Source organism: Solanum pennellii, chromosome 2 (assembly GCF_001406875.1).
Source record: "Solanum pennellii chromosome 2, SPENNV200".
Taxonomy (NCBI): Eukaryota; Viridiplantae; Streptophyta; class Magnoliopsida; order Solanales; family Solanaceae; genus Solanum; species Solanum pennellii.
In genome coordinates, this window is record NC_028638.1 from 34201406 (window position 1) to 34217219 (window position 15814).

Here is a 15814-nt window from a genome sequence, read left to right on the forward strand (position 1 = left end):
AGACGTGCACTAAGGTGGTAATATTTAGTTTTTTTCCCCCTTTTTTTAATAAATATAAATATAAATATATTCTTAATTTAAATTAAATTAATCTAATATATACTTTTTGTTTAATTTTTATTCAATTAATTAATAGACTACTGATGCAATACCGTAATTAAGTTTTATGAAATATGAAACTTTAAATATATTTTTTTCTTTTTAATATTATCCTTATATTTTACTGCTTTTTCCTAATAGTTGGGATGTGTTTGTTTTGTTTTTTTGTGGAGAAAGTCTCTTTTACAGATTTAGAACACTTTAAAAATTAGATTAAATAGATAACCATCATTATCATTTAAAAATTGTCAAAATTCAAATTTTAGAAACAAATTATAAAAATTAAAATAACTATAAAAATTTGTAAAATGAAAAAACTATCAAAACTGATTATTTTTTTAAAAAACAATTAGAAATTTAAAACAAATAATAACTAACTTTGTCCTAGATCTGCCACATGTCTTTCTCCTGTGTTGTCATTAGGCTTAATCCAAGGGTAAACTTCATTTCTTTAAATTATACTCCCTCCATCCACTATTATTTGTCATGATTTCTATTTTTATAGTCGAATGATAAGAAATTTAACTAATACTTTAAGATGTATTTTTTCATTATATTGATATGCAAAAAATTGATATTTATAGTACTTTCCATATAGTTTTTGAATATCCAAATTTTTTGTTTAAAAAATCGAATTAAAGTAATCTAACAAATAAAAGTGACAAGGAGTATATAAATAGTTATTAACAAGCATTAATAGATTATAGAAGTGACAATGCAATAAAAACCCCAAAACGTTCTTATTATGTTTTATTGGAATTTATGACAAATATATTATCAATTTCTCTTCGAGTCCTTTTGATCTACTAAAGAAAAAAACATGCTAACCAAGTACCTTATGTTTTATCGAAAAAAAATTTCGAAAGGAGTTATGTGTTATTTTAAAGAATTTTCGACTTTTAGGAGTCGCCACTTCATTTTTTTAAGAAAAATCAAGAAAACTTATTTCCAAAACAACTTAAACAGAAAAATTCGTTTTGGAAATATTTTAGGGGTACGAGATTCTTATTAGTGTCTTAGGAAGGTGTAAGACACCTAAAACACTCCGTTAACTTACGATTTTCCGGCGATTAACTTATTTGACTACTTTTGTTAACGATTTCTGAATTTTGTTATTTTTTAGAAATTCACTTAGGCGCTTTTACAAGTTTTGAAATATTTTATTGTTTATCTTGCGAATTTTTATTTTTATTTTTTCAGGTTAAAGCTCTTTAAATTCAAACGAACTTGTAGAATTTGAAATTTGAACTTGTTAGATTTTTAAATAAATTTACAAGTTGAAATATTATATCGCTTTTAAGGCTTAGTTTTAGTTTTAAAGTTTGATAAAATAGCGAGGCAATTCGATGGGGTCTGGATTCTTCTAATCCTAAGCTAACGACATTTAAAACAAAACATAAACAAATAGCAAAGAAAGATAGATAGAGAGAGGGAGAGAGAGAGATTTGGGTCCAAGTTTTCGGGTTCTGTTCGCCTTGACCGAAACTTGGACCCACCTGCTTTTGGGTTTTTAACCCATTTCCTGTACTAGTCTAAACATACAAGATAAAACTACAAAATAAGACGACAAGGGCTTATGCCCCCATTACAACATAAAAATACAATATATATATAAAAAAAAAAAAAGTCTTCTGATTCAACGCCTCCGACTATCTTCAACTCTTTCGCAGCATGAAGGTTGACACAAGGAGAATTGAATGCAAAGGGGTAGGAAGTCCGAGTGGACTCAATATGGGATAGTGTTCATGCAAAGAAGATAAAGGTAATGGGTTAGCACAAGTGAATTAAACAAGTAGGAGATGATATTTATAAAATAAAGCAACTCATATCGCACATTTGTCAGGTATTTGATATTCTAATAGTAACCTATCCTTGTTGACTAACTTGACACCAATTTGTCTATGAATAAACGAAACACCAAACTTCATACGACGTAGAATAATTAAAACGGGAAAAGAAAATAATTAGATGAAAGGTCACTCGATCAGGAGATAGACAAGCTCGAATTTCATAAATTATAGAATAGCAGATGCATAGTAAGAAAAATACACTTGGATTTTAATATAGATAAAGTTTTGCATTCACAAATAATCAAGTGTGTAGGTGTCCACCAAATTTAATTCCCAGGGATGGAAGACAACAAACGAACCTATCGATGTCTAGATTATAAAGTTGACAACAATTCCAACTATAATAAGAGGACATACTTAAGGAGAACAAGGAGAGAAAGATAAAAAATAAATAAATAAATAAATTAGCCAACCAAACCTAAAACAACATTAAAGCTCCAGCTGAAAACTCAAAAAAAAGAACGAATGTGCTTATAACTACTGTAACTTTCAAGATGAAATATTTCCAAATTTTTAATATAAGCATATGATGTTATTGTGGCAATGTAAAAAGTTGTTTAAGTTGTCCCTTAAATTAGCATGACAAATCCCAGCAAACAACAAGACATACTTCGCAAGTTATAACTAGAACTCGAACTATAAATAAACCACATAATTATTACTCCAAGTCGAGGAAGATACATACATCGAACAGAATATTGAAACCATTGCTTAGCATGCTATCAAAGAGAACTAAATAGATAACGTGGGCACGAAATCAACACCTAAAGATAAGAATCTGCACGACTTCACGTGACAAACTAGAAACATGGAAAATTGCTAAGACATACAAAACTGACCATATATACTCGCATCTGAATATTTCAACATAACCCGACCCCCCGAAACCAAACAAAGAAACAGCAAAGGTGGTGAGCAGCATCACATATCGAGCTTCAGAAAACAAAACAGGCTTCGACTAGTTCGATAAAACCGAAGCCATGACAAAGGGAAGCAGGACACAATGAATACCAAACGATAAAAAATGACATACTATAGATGAATTCAACATAGAGCAGGACGAGCGTACATAACAGAATAGAGGCATAACACACGACACCTCTCAATCTCGGACCCAAACCCAACAGATAAAACAGCCTATATTCCCAGCAAACAAGCCATATATACTCTCATTCGAACATTTTTACGCATTTTTGATCCAAAGCAAACGAAAGACATTCGAATTAATTAATAGCACACTCCGAACACCAAAACAGCGACAAACCAGTTTGAAACAAGAGAAGAAAAAAAACGCAGAAATGGTAAGAAGCAGGGGAAGGTTACCTGTCCGAAAGCAGCGAACGGGACGACGAGGAGCAAGGCGATAAGAACTTCCACCACCGAAACCACCCTCGAACCACAGTGACGGCGTCCAAACGGAAACCGGCAGTCGAGCGCACCGTGACTCAACAGCAATCTCCCGATTTCTTTTCAGTTTCTCGTAGGCCTTTCTAAGTGATTCGAACGCTACTCTCACAAAAGAATCGACCAACTTAACAATCTCCCACCCTTTGTTCTTCAAGAAACAGAAAAAAAACCAAAGCTTCTTTGCACAAAAGAGAGTTTCGACTTTATCCCAAAAATTTTCCCAAAAAATCCCTCTGTTCTTCTACCACGGACAGGAAAGAAATAGTGTTATTATATTTTTTTTTTCTTGAAAATTCCTTCCCAATCCCCGAAAACTCCAACCCCAAAACTGAAGAAGTAAGGGGTTTATATAGAAAATTTTTAGGGTTTTTGGAATCGCTGAAAGATGGCCTTTTTCCGCCCAAATTCGAATTTGACATTTGAAATCCTCTCCAACTGCTGAAGAATATACCGTTTGATGCTCCGAATCTTCAACGGATGGGGGGCATATGTGGAGGGTCGAGATCAATCTCTCGCCCTTGGCAGCTACGTGGCTCGATCTCAGGCCACAAGGACGGAGTTTGGCAGCTTTCCTTGCTGCAAATTTCGCGGTCGTACGAGAGAGAGCAGGCTGCGAGAGAGACGACAAGAGACAGCTGTAGGTTTCCGTTGCGGATTCTCTCGTCCACGCGCGATGGAGAGAGGAGGAACGAGGAGGAGAGAGAGCGTGGGGAGACGAGGGAGAGAGCGTGGGGAGATGAAGGGAGAGAGCGTGGGGGGACGCGGGGATGAAGGGCGTTTTCTGGGTTTCTGTTGGCGTCTGGGGAAGGGGTCGCGTGGGGGAAAGGGGAAGAAGGAAAAGGGAGGGGGTCGGGTTGAATGTGGTTGGGTCGGGTTGGTGTTTAATGAATTGGGTTGGATATTTTTAAAAGTTGAAGGGGATTTGGGCCTGGGGGTTAATTGGATGGAGTGGGAATTAATTTGGTGTGGGCTGAGGAGTGGGAGAGGAGGAAGAAGGTTGGGCCTGGGGGTAATTGGATTGGGCCGTCTGGAAGTAAAAAGGGTTGAAGAAGGGGTTTTGGGCTGGGATAGCTAGAAAAGGCCTGAGCTGGTTTCTTAATAAAATATGGGTAATCCTTAAATAAAGATGAATTCGTATCAATTAATTAACAAGCCACTTTATTTAGTAAAATAATTATTAGAATCGTAAAAGTGGTTAAAGTATAATTATAATTAGTTTAATAAAATACTTAGGTGTATTTCTTAGAGGGTTCTTCAATAATCATAAAATATACAAACTATATACATAATTATGTAATATATATATACACTAAAGTTATGATAAGTAGCATAAAATCCATGTATTATATCTATATTTTTTATTTTTATATATATATTTTTTCTTATATTTTTTTTTAATTTTCGCAAGATTTATAAAACTAATTAATTTAAATAATTTGAAAAATTCACGAAGCTCGATAATTAATTTACACCGACGCGGGTCAAAATTGGGTGTCAAACACCTTAGCTTTTATCATTAACATTATTATAGTCTATAGTCTATAGTACAGAAAATATTACACTTTAACTTTATTCATCCTAAACTTATGAAGCAACTCCATCTATATCAGCAAAATACAAGATAATGCTATCAGCAGGCCCTCAATTAACTAGAGGCAATTTGAATGATTATATACACCACATTATATGGCTCTCAGCATCATGCCTTCTGCAATTTGTCTATCTTACAATAATGGTTCACAAGTATATGGTACTTTTCAGTATTCTACAGCCAAGGTTCATGCCTGGTTTGAGTTGATATCGTACAGAATTGATACATGAGATTAACCTAAGATAATGTTGCATCTGCATGATCATCATCAGTATGTGTAATAGGCCTTCGAACATCATCAAACAATAAGCTATGTCCTCTGCCATAAAATATGTATATGATAACTCCCACACCAAGCCATATCAAAACACGTATCCATGTTTGAGCTCTGCACTTGGCATTTTTAGTAATTCGCATGCATATTTGACAAGCTCACTAGTTCTTGAGATAAGAAAACGAATATGAGGACTTACCCAATATTTAATAACAAGTATGTATTTATAAGAACACTGGCTACAGGTAGGAAAGGCACAAATGGACACATGAAACCTGAAAGACAACAGATTGGAGATGCTTCAATGACATTGTCATGCACTTTTAGGACAAAATCAGCCAATAGTATGCAAAATAGTAACAGAATTCATGTCCAAATTCTTTAGTATGCTCTCTCTACTGCTTGTTTGATATGAATCAAGGGAGTATGAAATACATTTAAAAGTGTGAGATATTTTAGAAATAGAACCAAGTTAAAAACTTCTTTCCAGCAGGATGCACTGCAAACAATCATTCTTCGTATTTTTTTTTCTTATCAAGCACTGTAATGGTGATCATATTTCAATCCATGAATAACATCAAATAGTCAAGATTATCTAAAAAAGATCGATGCTAAAAGGATTGAAAAACAAAGTGACGCAGTGTTGTAATGAATGAACAAAATTTTCAGGCAGCCTGTAAAGAACTCATTTGGCTAGTCCCCAAAGGCCTCCTAGAATATTGAATGCATATAAACTTCAATTCCATTGCAAGAGAAAGTAAGTGTAGTGGAAGTGTGAAAATCTGAGTCTTAACTATTCTTTAACACGATAAAGTTCCAATTAGTAAAAACACACTTTATCTAGTATAACTGAATGAACAAAATTACAGGCATCCTGTGAAGAACTCATTTGGCTAGTCCCAGAAAGGCCGCCTAGAATATTGAATGCATACAAACTTTAAATCCATTGCAAGAGAAGGCAAGTTCAGTGGAAGCGTGAAATTCTGAGTATTACTACTCCCTCTGTCCTGTTATATGTGGCACTCTTTCCTTTTTAGTCCGATCCAAAAAGAATGTCACTTTACTATTAGAAATAATTTAACTTTATAATTCCCCTTTTACCCTTGATGAAATGATTCTCAGCCACACAAATATCTAAGGATTGTTTTGGACGATAAGTTTCAAAAGTCTTTTGTTCTTTTCTTAAAACACCGTGCCAAGTCAAAAGGTGCCACATAAAATGGAACGGGTGGAGTATTGTTTAACAAAATTAAGTTCCATATCATAAAAACATATTTTATCTAGTATAATGAAGCCTGTTTTTTCCAGTAGACTACATATATTTCCAAGTAAAGGAGTTATGCATGTTCATACAGTGAGTGACATGTAATAATGACTGCAAATATTACAGAACTTTAGCAATACCTCCCGGTTTCGTGAAACTCTCTTTAGTGCCAGCTTGATCAATAGAATTGAGCACAGTCAAACAGCAGATTACAAGCATACCACCGATTCCACTCAATATAAAGCACAGAATGCTGACATAGTGAGCAATTATAGGGTTAAAAATACCAGACATGGGCAAAAACTGAAGAGGTGAAAAAGAGAGAACGTTATGTAACAAATATACTTAATGTGGGAAGATAAATAAACTCTAAAGGAAAATATTATGCAGCCATCAGAAATCAACTCTTAAGCTTAAAGTACAGCTTTGTTCACCTATAAAGGTAATAGTATTCTAACACCCCGTAATCTACGATCATGTCTTATTAGATATGATTAAAACATCTTATAAAATTCTGTTGATTTGTGAATAGCCGATTATGATCGACAGCGATAAAATTGGATTTGTTGGATCTACATGGATTCATCAGATTTGCTTGGTTGTGAAGATCTCTAGAAAATAAAATCAGGCTGAAATCATCCCTTGAAACTCAAATCTCCTAGAATTAAAAGACTAGCTTTCAAATCTTTTTTTCTCTTGTCTATAAGTTTTTACCTCTATAGATGAACAGAATAGAGCATTTATGGTATCAAAACTGACATGATATGAGAGCAGCTTTGTCTTGTGCTGTTAAACTGCATTTGGCGGGTAACGTCACTCAGCAACATCAATAAGTCTAGAGTTATCTAACGAAGTTACAGCTGAGACAACGATGAACCAAGGGGATGATTGCTCATTTGTACTTTCAGCTCATTTCTCATAGGCTGATCGGCAAGAATTTTTTGGAATTGGTGCAATCTGTCCATTTGGTAATTGATGGTCTGAGGAAACTTGAGCACCTAACTGGAAAAATAAGAAATACGGAACCAGCAGACCTAAGCATGAATGCCGGGAGGTCAGAAAACTCAGTGGTGATTGCTTGTGTGCTCAACTCCATGGAACCTGCTATAGCCTATTGTAACACCCCAGAAATTCTAAACTAAGGCCCAAATCATTCTCCATAGTATAGACCCGAACCCCATGATTTCTACTTGTGCATAAGTGTTACGGTTAATTCTTTAGTATGGGAATAGCTTTGGAGATAAATTAAGATTAGAAAATCCTCTAGCACAAAGTTGAATTGAAAGCTTCTTTATGATTGAGTTTTGGTACAAGTTTTTACTTGGGTGAAAATTTGATAGAGTATATTTCCTAGAATATGAATAGTTATGTGTCCCATTCCATACCAAATTAAAAGACTTCGAGTCTTCTATCCAATGCCACCCACCATTGGTAAATTCAAGTTCGGAGGCAAGTTATTTCATTGAAGTACTGTTTCTTCCTCTTTGGTAACCATCAGAGTATAATAGTATATATATACTTTGATGGAATAAAGCAATAAATGTCCATTAGTCGTCAAAAACAGATAGGTATGAAAGTAAGGGGGTAGCCGCTTGTAATTAGTTACCCTTTTTGGGATACAAGTGTTCTTTTCCCCATAAAGATCCATAATATTTTGGTCTAATTTCTTCTTAATTAAAATTTTAAATAAAATCTAAAAGTTGTTATTTAATTTGAAGTTAATAAGCTACTAAAAGCGAAAGAGGTTCCATATAAAATTTTAATTTTAAAAACTCGTTCGATTCTACTCTTTATTTTTCGGGTCTCATTGTTAGTGTCGTCACCGCTTGAAGCCTAAAATGATTTCATTCTAAGCTAAAATTTCTCCTTTTTTCTGCTCTATACTATCACTTTATATTAAATTAAATATGTACATTAAAGCTAAATATTATGCAGTTTGACTTTAAAATTTTTTAGTACATTTATTCATAAAAGAAATTCTATGGGAAAAAGGACAAATATACCCCCGAACTATCATAAATTGTATGCAAATACCCTCCGTCATACTTTTGGGACATCGGTGCCCCTACAGTCCATAAACTAGAGCATATAAGCCCTTCACTCTAATGGAAGACCAAATAGGGACACGTGAGAGTATATATGCTCTAGTTTTGGACTGCAGGGCACCAATGTCCCAAAAGTATGACGGAGGGTATTTGCATACCATTTACGATAGTTCGGGGGTAAATCTATCCTTTAATTATTAATATTACGTAGTTTGATTTTAAAATTTTCAGTACACCCATTCATCAAAAAAAAAGTTACTTATGCTATTCTTGAACACCCTTTGTGAAATTCCTGGCTCCATCACTGCACCTATTACCACTCGACTAATAATCTGACGATTTCTTTCTACCCTTGGGATTGACTCTACCCATATTGGAACAGAAAAAGCTAAATCATCAACCACCATTGTCATCACTCACAGAACCTGATATGCCCCCATATCCTTCTGGCTTTTGGTCTCCAACTTGAATAAAGTGAGTGAGGTCTAATACAAAGACGTCCAATCTTTGCCAAGAAAGTCCCTCACCGAAGCCCTTCAAACCATCATCATAAGGAAACAAAGTTTCTGGATTATTCTCTACTGTTTGCTATACCATGGGTTCATAATGTGGGACGAGCTTTCCAGGCTCCAAAGATGCTCCTAACCTGGGAAGTCATTCAAGCAGCTCGGGCAAGGCGTAACACCCGCAAATGGTCTATATCAGACAGCATTCCAGAATTTCTAAAAATAGGAACCTTTGGATGATACGTTAATTTTTTTGTGATCCATAAATTTGAGACTCAAGATGTTTCAGTCAGGAAGCCATCTATACTTCAATTTTTTTATAACCACCATTATATGCTTTAATCTCAGAAGCAAAATATATATATATATATATAAGAAAAGAACATTGTACATTTGTCTGACAATTATTTTATCGAAGACTTGAAACTAATTTCCTTACCTGGATAGACCTTCAGTGGAAATAGCAGCTACCACTACAAGAACTCCAAAGCATACCATGGTAATACTCCAAGCAGCAACTTTTCTTCTCCTGAGTTTATCTTGAAAATATACAAAATTACGCACCACTAAAAGATATGAAATTCATTTAGAAAATGTAACTCACAGAAAATTCATCTGAAATAGCATTTGTTTCTCAATCATAATTTGGATAAGCACCAACAATGCCCAGTCTTATGAGAAGCAAGGATACCATCGCTCAAATAATCACGAGGACAACGGGAAACTTGATGAATAAAGATGCTTTGCAGCTCATCTCTCTCTTTCCCTCCCCCCTCTTTTTTATAAATAACAATCATTTAATTAATATGCCCAAATACAATGCCACGATTCACAACTGTTTAGCATCATTCTGTCAAGAAATTCATCAGCTATCTGCCTGATCAAAAAAAGAAAAAAACACCAGCCAGCTATCCATAAAAGTAGGAACACATGCTCTTCTATCCATTTCTCTTTATAAGCTTTACATCTACTTAAGTAAGTCCTATAAGACCATCACACCATTAAATACTATAACTTCCTAGGAGAAAAGCCCGACAACAGATTACTTACCAAAATACTGTTACACTGCAAATTCAAGGGCCATGATATGGAGAGATGTCGGATCCTTCCATCCCGAGCTTCGTCCAAGAAGGGAGGAGGAAGAAGAAAGGAGTATGCAAGAGACACTATTGAAGGGAAGAAACCTATCGAGGATAAGTAAATGCAGGCTAAGACACTAAAGTCAGGAAGGTTGTAGAGAACATAAATGGAAGAGAAAGGTGGAATGTGGAACACAACAGAGGGAATAAAGGGAAGATCAGTGACAAAATCCAAGAGGCAACTGTACAGAAAGGAGATATGGGAAGCAACAGACCTCTGGGAAAAAAAATACATCTGGGGAAGGCGCAGAAACTAGGAATACCATTAGTTCATTGGAACCATGGGTTGAAGCTTCTTTTAGAAGGTAACAGGGGTCTTGGATAATTAGGTGTGGGTATGAATCACCGAATAACCATACCGAAGTTTATTTGCCACACTAGACCGAACTTTGGAAGTTCAGAATTTGGTATCTGTTTTTTATTACTAATTATTACCAAAACCGAACATCAGATATACCGAACCAAATACCAAACGCCCAACTGATGAATTTTTTACCCTATAATGGGTAACATCATCGAGTGATTTGAACATCTTGATTGACCTGTGATGCCAAATTCATAATGTTAAGTCTTGAGAGTGGAGATCGAACCTCCATATGTAATCTAATAAAAGCTAACATGTCAAATGTTGGACAAACTATGAATATATCCTATCAAAATATCTTCTCTTCAATACCGAAGTTTGATCTTTACCAGACTCAAAGTTTGGCATTTGGTATCTTCTTTCAATTAACTATTACCTAATTACTGAAACCAAACATTAAAATTACGGAACCAAATACCAAATGTCCACCCCTAGTATGATGGAGGAGATATGGAGAATCACGGGCAATAGGTATGTGGCTGTGGAACATGTGTGAAGAGAAGGAAATAATATAGCTGATTACCTGGCTAATTTGGATTTGAACATTAAGATATAATGGCTCTTTCCAGAAGCTGGAAGTACAGGGGAGGAGGTTGTTCACAGTAACAAGTCGAATGAGCCCTATCTAAGGGTTAGATCATGCAGAACATGAGAAGACTAAGCAATGAATGGAGAGACAGTTCACATAATCATGTTCAAATCCTATGGGAGGATAATGGAGATCACTTTGATCACTAATATTGTTTTCTGATTTGCAGGTATCCAGCAGAATTGAGAAAACCTTTTTTTTTTTATGACTGAAAAAGAAATGAGTTTTGATGATCGCAGAATTGGGAATCCTTGATGATCTTTTAATGTACAGTATCAATGTATTTAAATGCTCACTCTATTGAAAGATCTTTAGAGGGTGCAGTTAACAAGGACAGCATAGATCCTGTCACAGCATCGAAACAGGATTTCAGGCAACCAATAGTGATGATAACAGGAGAATATATTGTTGATTGATACCAATAGCTTAATTAAAGGAGTAGAATGTTATTTTATTGGATGTAACTGATTATGTGATATTGTCTTTCCTTCGGTCGTAGTAGACTCATTGTATAACAGTATAAGTACCCACGAGGAGTACCCATTCTCATGGGTTGTATATTCATCAAGAAAAACAATGAAGTTTGTCCTTCTTGAAAATTTTTCATGGTATCGGAGTCCTTGCTGCCTTTTTTAGGTTAGTTATTATCTCCCTCGAAATACTACGGCTCTATTTTTATCAAAGAGGTTGAGTTTTCTCTATCTTGGTTGGTTATCCACAACACGATCTCCTTCCAGCTAGTTCCTTTTGAAGAAAAAAAGTTCTGTTAGGGGCTGGAACATTCCAAGCTTATGGCTACCAGTTCTAAATCTTCTCCGATCACCAAAATTAGAGTACAGTGAGGCAGCTAGCTTTCTGGCGACTTTTCCCGAATTTTTTTTCCAAATTTCAGGTCGTAAGCCTATTCCGAACCTTCCAATTAAGTCCCAGCAGATTCTGTGCCGGCAGATCGGGTATGGATCCCACACCCATGCTGTGTCAACACGGATGCGGTACCGGAAGTGAAGAGTCTGAACTCCGAATAACTTAGATAAAGCCTGGTCCAGAAGACACTCCCCACACAATCATAAGGAAATGTAGCTCCTACACTTTGTTAGCATTATGCTTAGGGAAGAGAGTATAGGTAGATCTGAGAGAGCATCATCACGAGGAAACTTAGGTTGTCTTGAGAAATCTTATAGATTCTTTCTGATGAGCACAAACATTGGTAAATGAGTTTATTTACATTCTTGTTGCTACATCTTTAAAAAAAGGAAAGAAAAAATAGAAATAGAGAGACAATATAGAAGTGCACGCACTTGGATACGCAAAGCACATTTTCAGTTTTCAAAGGGTTCAGATGTCATATGACTAAAAGAAAATATTTTCAGAAAAATACAGAGATTTTTTGGGGAAGAATAATGAACTTCTTAGAGAACCTTGAAAGGCTAGGTGGCAGACAAACTGAGATAAAAAGGACAAGCTTTCAAGCTAGAACCATCAAATAAGGCAAGACAAGTTCTCTCCTACAGATAACTTTATAATAAAATGAATTCCAATGAAGCATATTATATTCTAAGCAGCAAGGTAATTGTCACACAATTTTGAGAAAGCTTTCAACAAAAAAGACATATAAGTAATTGCATGCAAACCAATATATTATCTGGCATGTCTCTACATGCTCACAGTATGCCACAAACCATCAAACTCGAAATAAACTTTTCACTGAACAATCAATAACATGAGAAGGATACCTTGAGCTACATTCTGAAGAAGAGGCCTACCAGCCACATATGTTTCAAAAGCATCTCGATGTCGACCACTACTGTTACAAGAATTATGAAGAGCTTCAGCTTCTTCTCAACAAATCATAAGTTTATTACCATTGTGCAAATGATACTCACACATTCAATTGCTGGTCAGATGGCAGGAAAGGCAGTTCATCTGGTGGAACATATCTAAGTATCAAGATTGAAAGAGCAACTATGGTGAATGAGAGCAATGTGCCAACACTAACCTGCAAAAAGAAGCCAAATTTTCTAACTTCTCTTTGAATTTTCCCAAACATTCTTTTACTCATGGAAATCTTCCTACTTGTAGCTTACCATTCCCGCTAGCTGAGAGACATCCATAAAAAAGGCTAGGATTGCAATGAAGATGCCAGTTGCTATGGTGCCCTTGACAGGAACTTGAGTGTGCCTACTAATGTCTGAAAAAAATGATGGCAGCAACCCATCCCTAGCCATTGCCATCAGTATTCGAGGCTATTTGTTTGCCACAGAGAGAAAGAGGGAATTGTTATCTAGGGAGAAAGAGAGATGGATTTTATCCCAAGAGAGAGAAAAGATTCTCTCTGTTTCAAAATGCATCATTTTTTCCTCAGTTTGATTTAAAAAAAATTCCTTCTGACAAATCAGTCTCAGTTTAATAAAAATTTAATCCAGCTCTATACTTGCTCAAGATTGTAAAAGATTTGTAGGTTGTCAGAATGACTTTGCTGCTCTTCGTTATTTGCGAACCTACTTGGTCTTGTTTCCTTGAAGCAACTTGGTTCAAGTTGCATGTAACTAAATATAATCATATGGTGAATACCTGTGGAATAATTGCACCAATAAGACTTGCACAAAGAGCAGTCACAGCTCCAGCTGTTATAATGTAACTGCAAGCCATCAAAAGAATCAAGTTCAAACAAAACCTAAAACGTACATATTGAGAATATTAAGCTGTAGGTTATGTAACAAACTTACACAGCCCATTCCATGCCATAGCCTGCAAAAGCAGAGGAAATTGGTGTATCGGGGTCCAATGCGTAGTATGGAACTAAACCAACAATAACAGCTGATACCAGCATATACAATATGACACATATGGATACTGCAATCCCTATACCAAGAGGCATGTCACGTTGAGGGTTCTTTACCTATTACGTCAATTGTAAGTAAGTCCGTGTTTTACTTGCAATAAAAATATATTGATGCAACTCTGTCCTATCCTTGAGATTCCAGCAACTTTTAAGTCAACAAAAAAGATGAAAAATATTTAAACATGCCATACAAATGAAGAGAAGATCACAATAATTAAATATTCTACACTAGTGATTCTTTCAGAAAACATGTATCTACAAACTCATAGCATCGTCCGATTATCCTAGATATTGCAGCACAAAATTCTTTTATTGGATGTCTATCGATGATACGATGATATTTTATCAATATCTATCCCAAAAAAGAAGAAGAAGAGGAATTGTATGATGCAAAAGACATTTGGAGTTCGAGCATGGGAGAAATTAAGATTTTAATGAGAAGAGCAAGAGAGGAAATGAAGAATTTTATGTATAACCTTGTAATGAATATGTGGAATGGAGGTCAAAACTTAAGGGAGAATATTATCTTACCAGGTGAGGTAGAAATCAGGGAGGAAGTTCTTGGATGAGGAAGTATGCGAGACGGCTAAAAGTAGGATAGAGACTAAGGTCTCAAATATCACGGTGTCGCCGTCACAGAATGTTTTATTATTAATAGAAGAAAGAACAATGTGGCTTTGATTAAAAATAAATTAGTAGACTCTAGGATGAGAGTGTATTGGCAAGTAATTGATCTGCATAAGCCGTATAACCATGTTTTTATCATGGCAGTGGTCTCAGGCCAGCTTGTGTACACCACTATTCCATCAGGTACCTGCTACCTCCCACCATAGATATATTGCTTCATTGAAGTACCTCAATGAAGAAGAATTGGGTGACGTGGAAGGCTTATTTGTTAGTGTATCCACCACATAGTTTACATACTCAAATACTTGGTAATTCTGCCATCAAGGCTTAAGCAGATAGGAAGAAAACAACTTTGTAACAGAGAATATGAGGTTTGGAGAGAAATCATAGATTTATGCAATACAGAAATTACGAATTGGGTGCAGAAATTTCATTCAAGAATGATTAGAACAACTTTGTATTATCATCATATGCACTCTAATAAAAAAATGAATAAATAAATCAACTTTTCTCATGTGGAAACCATGAAAACTAGTGAAGGAAACTGTAGGCCTTAAATGATGTGCAGCTAATACCTCCTCAGCTGTGCTAGCAACTATATCAAAACCAATGTATGAAAAGAAGACTGTGGCAGAGCCAGCCAACAGCCCATTTACTCCAAAAGAGAAGTACCTAGAAACTCAAGAAATGCATCAGTCCAATGCTGGTGGTATGTAAGACAGTAAAAGCATATACAAAGAGCCACTTACCCACTAGAGACTTCATAACCTGGCCACCCAGTCTTACATCCCAGGTATGCACCAGCTAAGATGATAAATACTAACGCACTAATATTGACAGTTGTAATTATGGCTTGCGCAAGGGAACTCTGCATATGATATTTTCCAGTTGCAGGAGTACAATGACAGTGCAGTTGAAGACAAGTTAGACAGTAGATATAGGAAACTGAACAGAAGTTCTTTTAGTGAGTAAAGGATGCACCTCCTTGATTCCAGTGCATAATAAGGCAGTGATAATGACAACTAAGATTGCAGCACCAGGGTCTACTACTATACCAAAAATGGTTTGACGAGCCAAAATTGAGGGCAGTTTATCTACACCACCAAAGAACGAAGCCTGTAAATGAAAATAGTACTTATTAATGGTTAAGAAAAGCCTTTCATCCAGTGAAGTGGGGAACTGTGTCACAAAGCAAAAAAGAGAGGGGGGGGGGGGGG

The 15814-nt window shown here is 35.6% G+C and overlaps 1 protein-coding gene across 3 annotated transcripts in view; it reads right to left on the reverse strand.

Moving 5' to 3' along the window:
• Nucleotides 1-4843: 4843 nt before the first annotated feature.
• The window catches only part of LOC107010250 (cationic amino acid transporter 4, vacuolar-like), a 16634-nt gene continuing 5663 nt past the window's right edge, over nt 4844-15814 (reverse strand). For 2 of the 3 annotated variants that reach the window (XM_015209493.2, XM_027914858.1), the window contains exons 4-15: nt 15579-15713; nt 15347-15465; nt 15173-15269; nt 13855-14027; nt 13700-13766; nt 13213-13371; nt 13012-13124; nt 12862-12932; nt 9476-9575; nt 6626-6738; nt 5421-5496; nt 4844-5335 (exon numbers count right to left, since the gene is read on the reverse strand). In XM_015209493.2, coding sequence (XP_015064979.1) covers nt 5185-5335; nt 5421-5496; nt 6626-6738; nt 9476-9575; nt 12862-12932; nt 13012-13124; nt 13213-13371; nt 13700-13766; nt 13855-14027; nt 15173-15269; nt 15347-15465; nt 15579-15713 — 1374 coding nt within the window. In that variant the 3' untranslated portion in view covers nt 4844-5184. The remainder of the gene's footprint in view (nt 5336-5420; nt 5497-6625; nt 6739-9475; nt 9576-12861; nt 12933-13011; nt 13125-13212; nt 13372-13699; nt 13767-13854; nt 14028-15172; nt 15270-15346; nt 15466-15578; nt 15714-15814) is intronic. The other variant, XM_015209494.2, reaches the window with a different exon arrangement.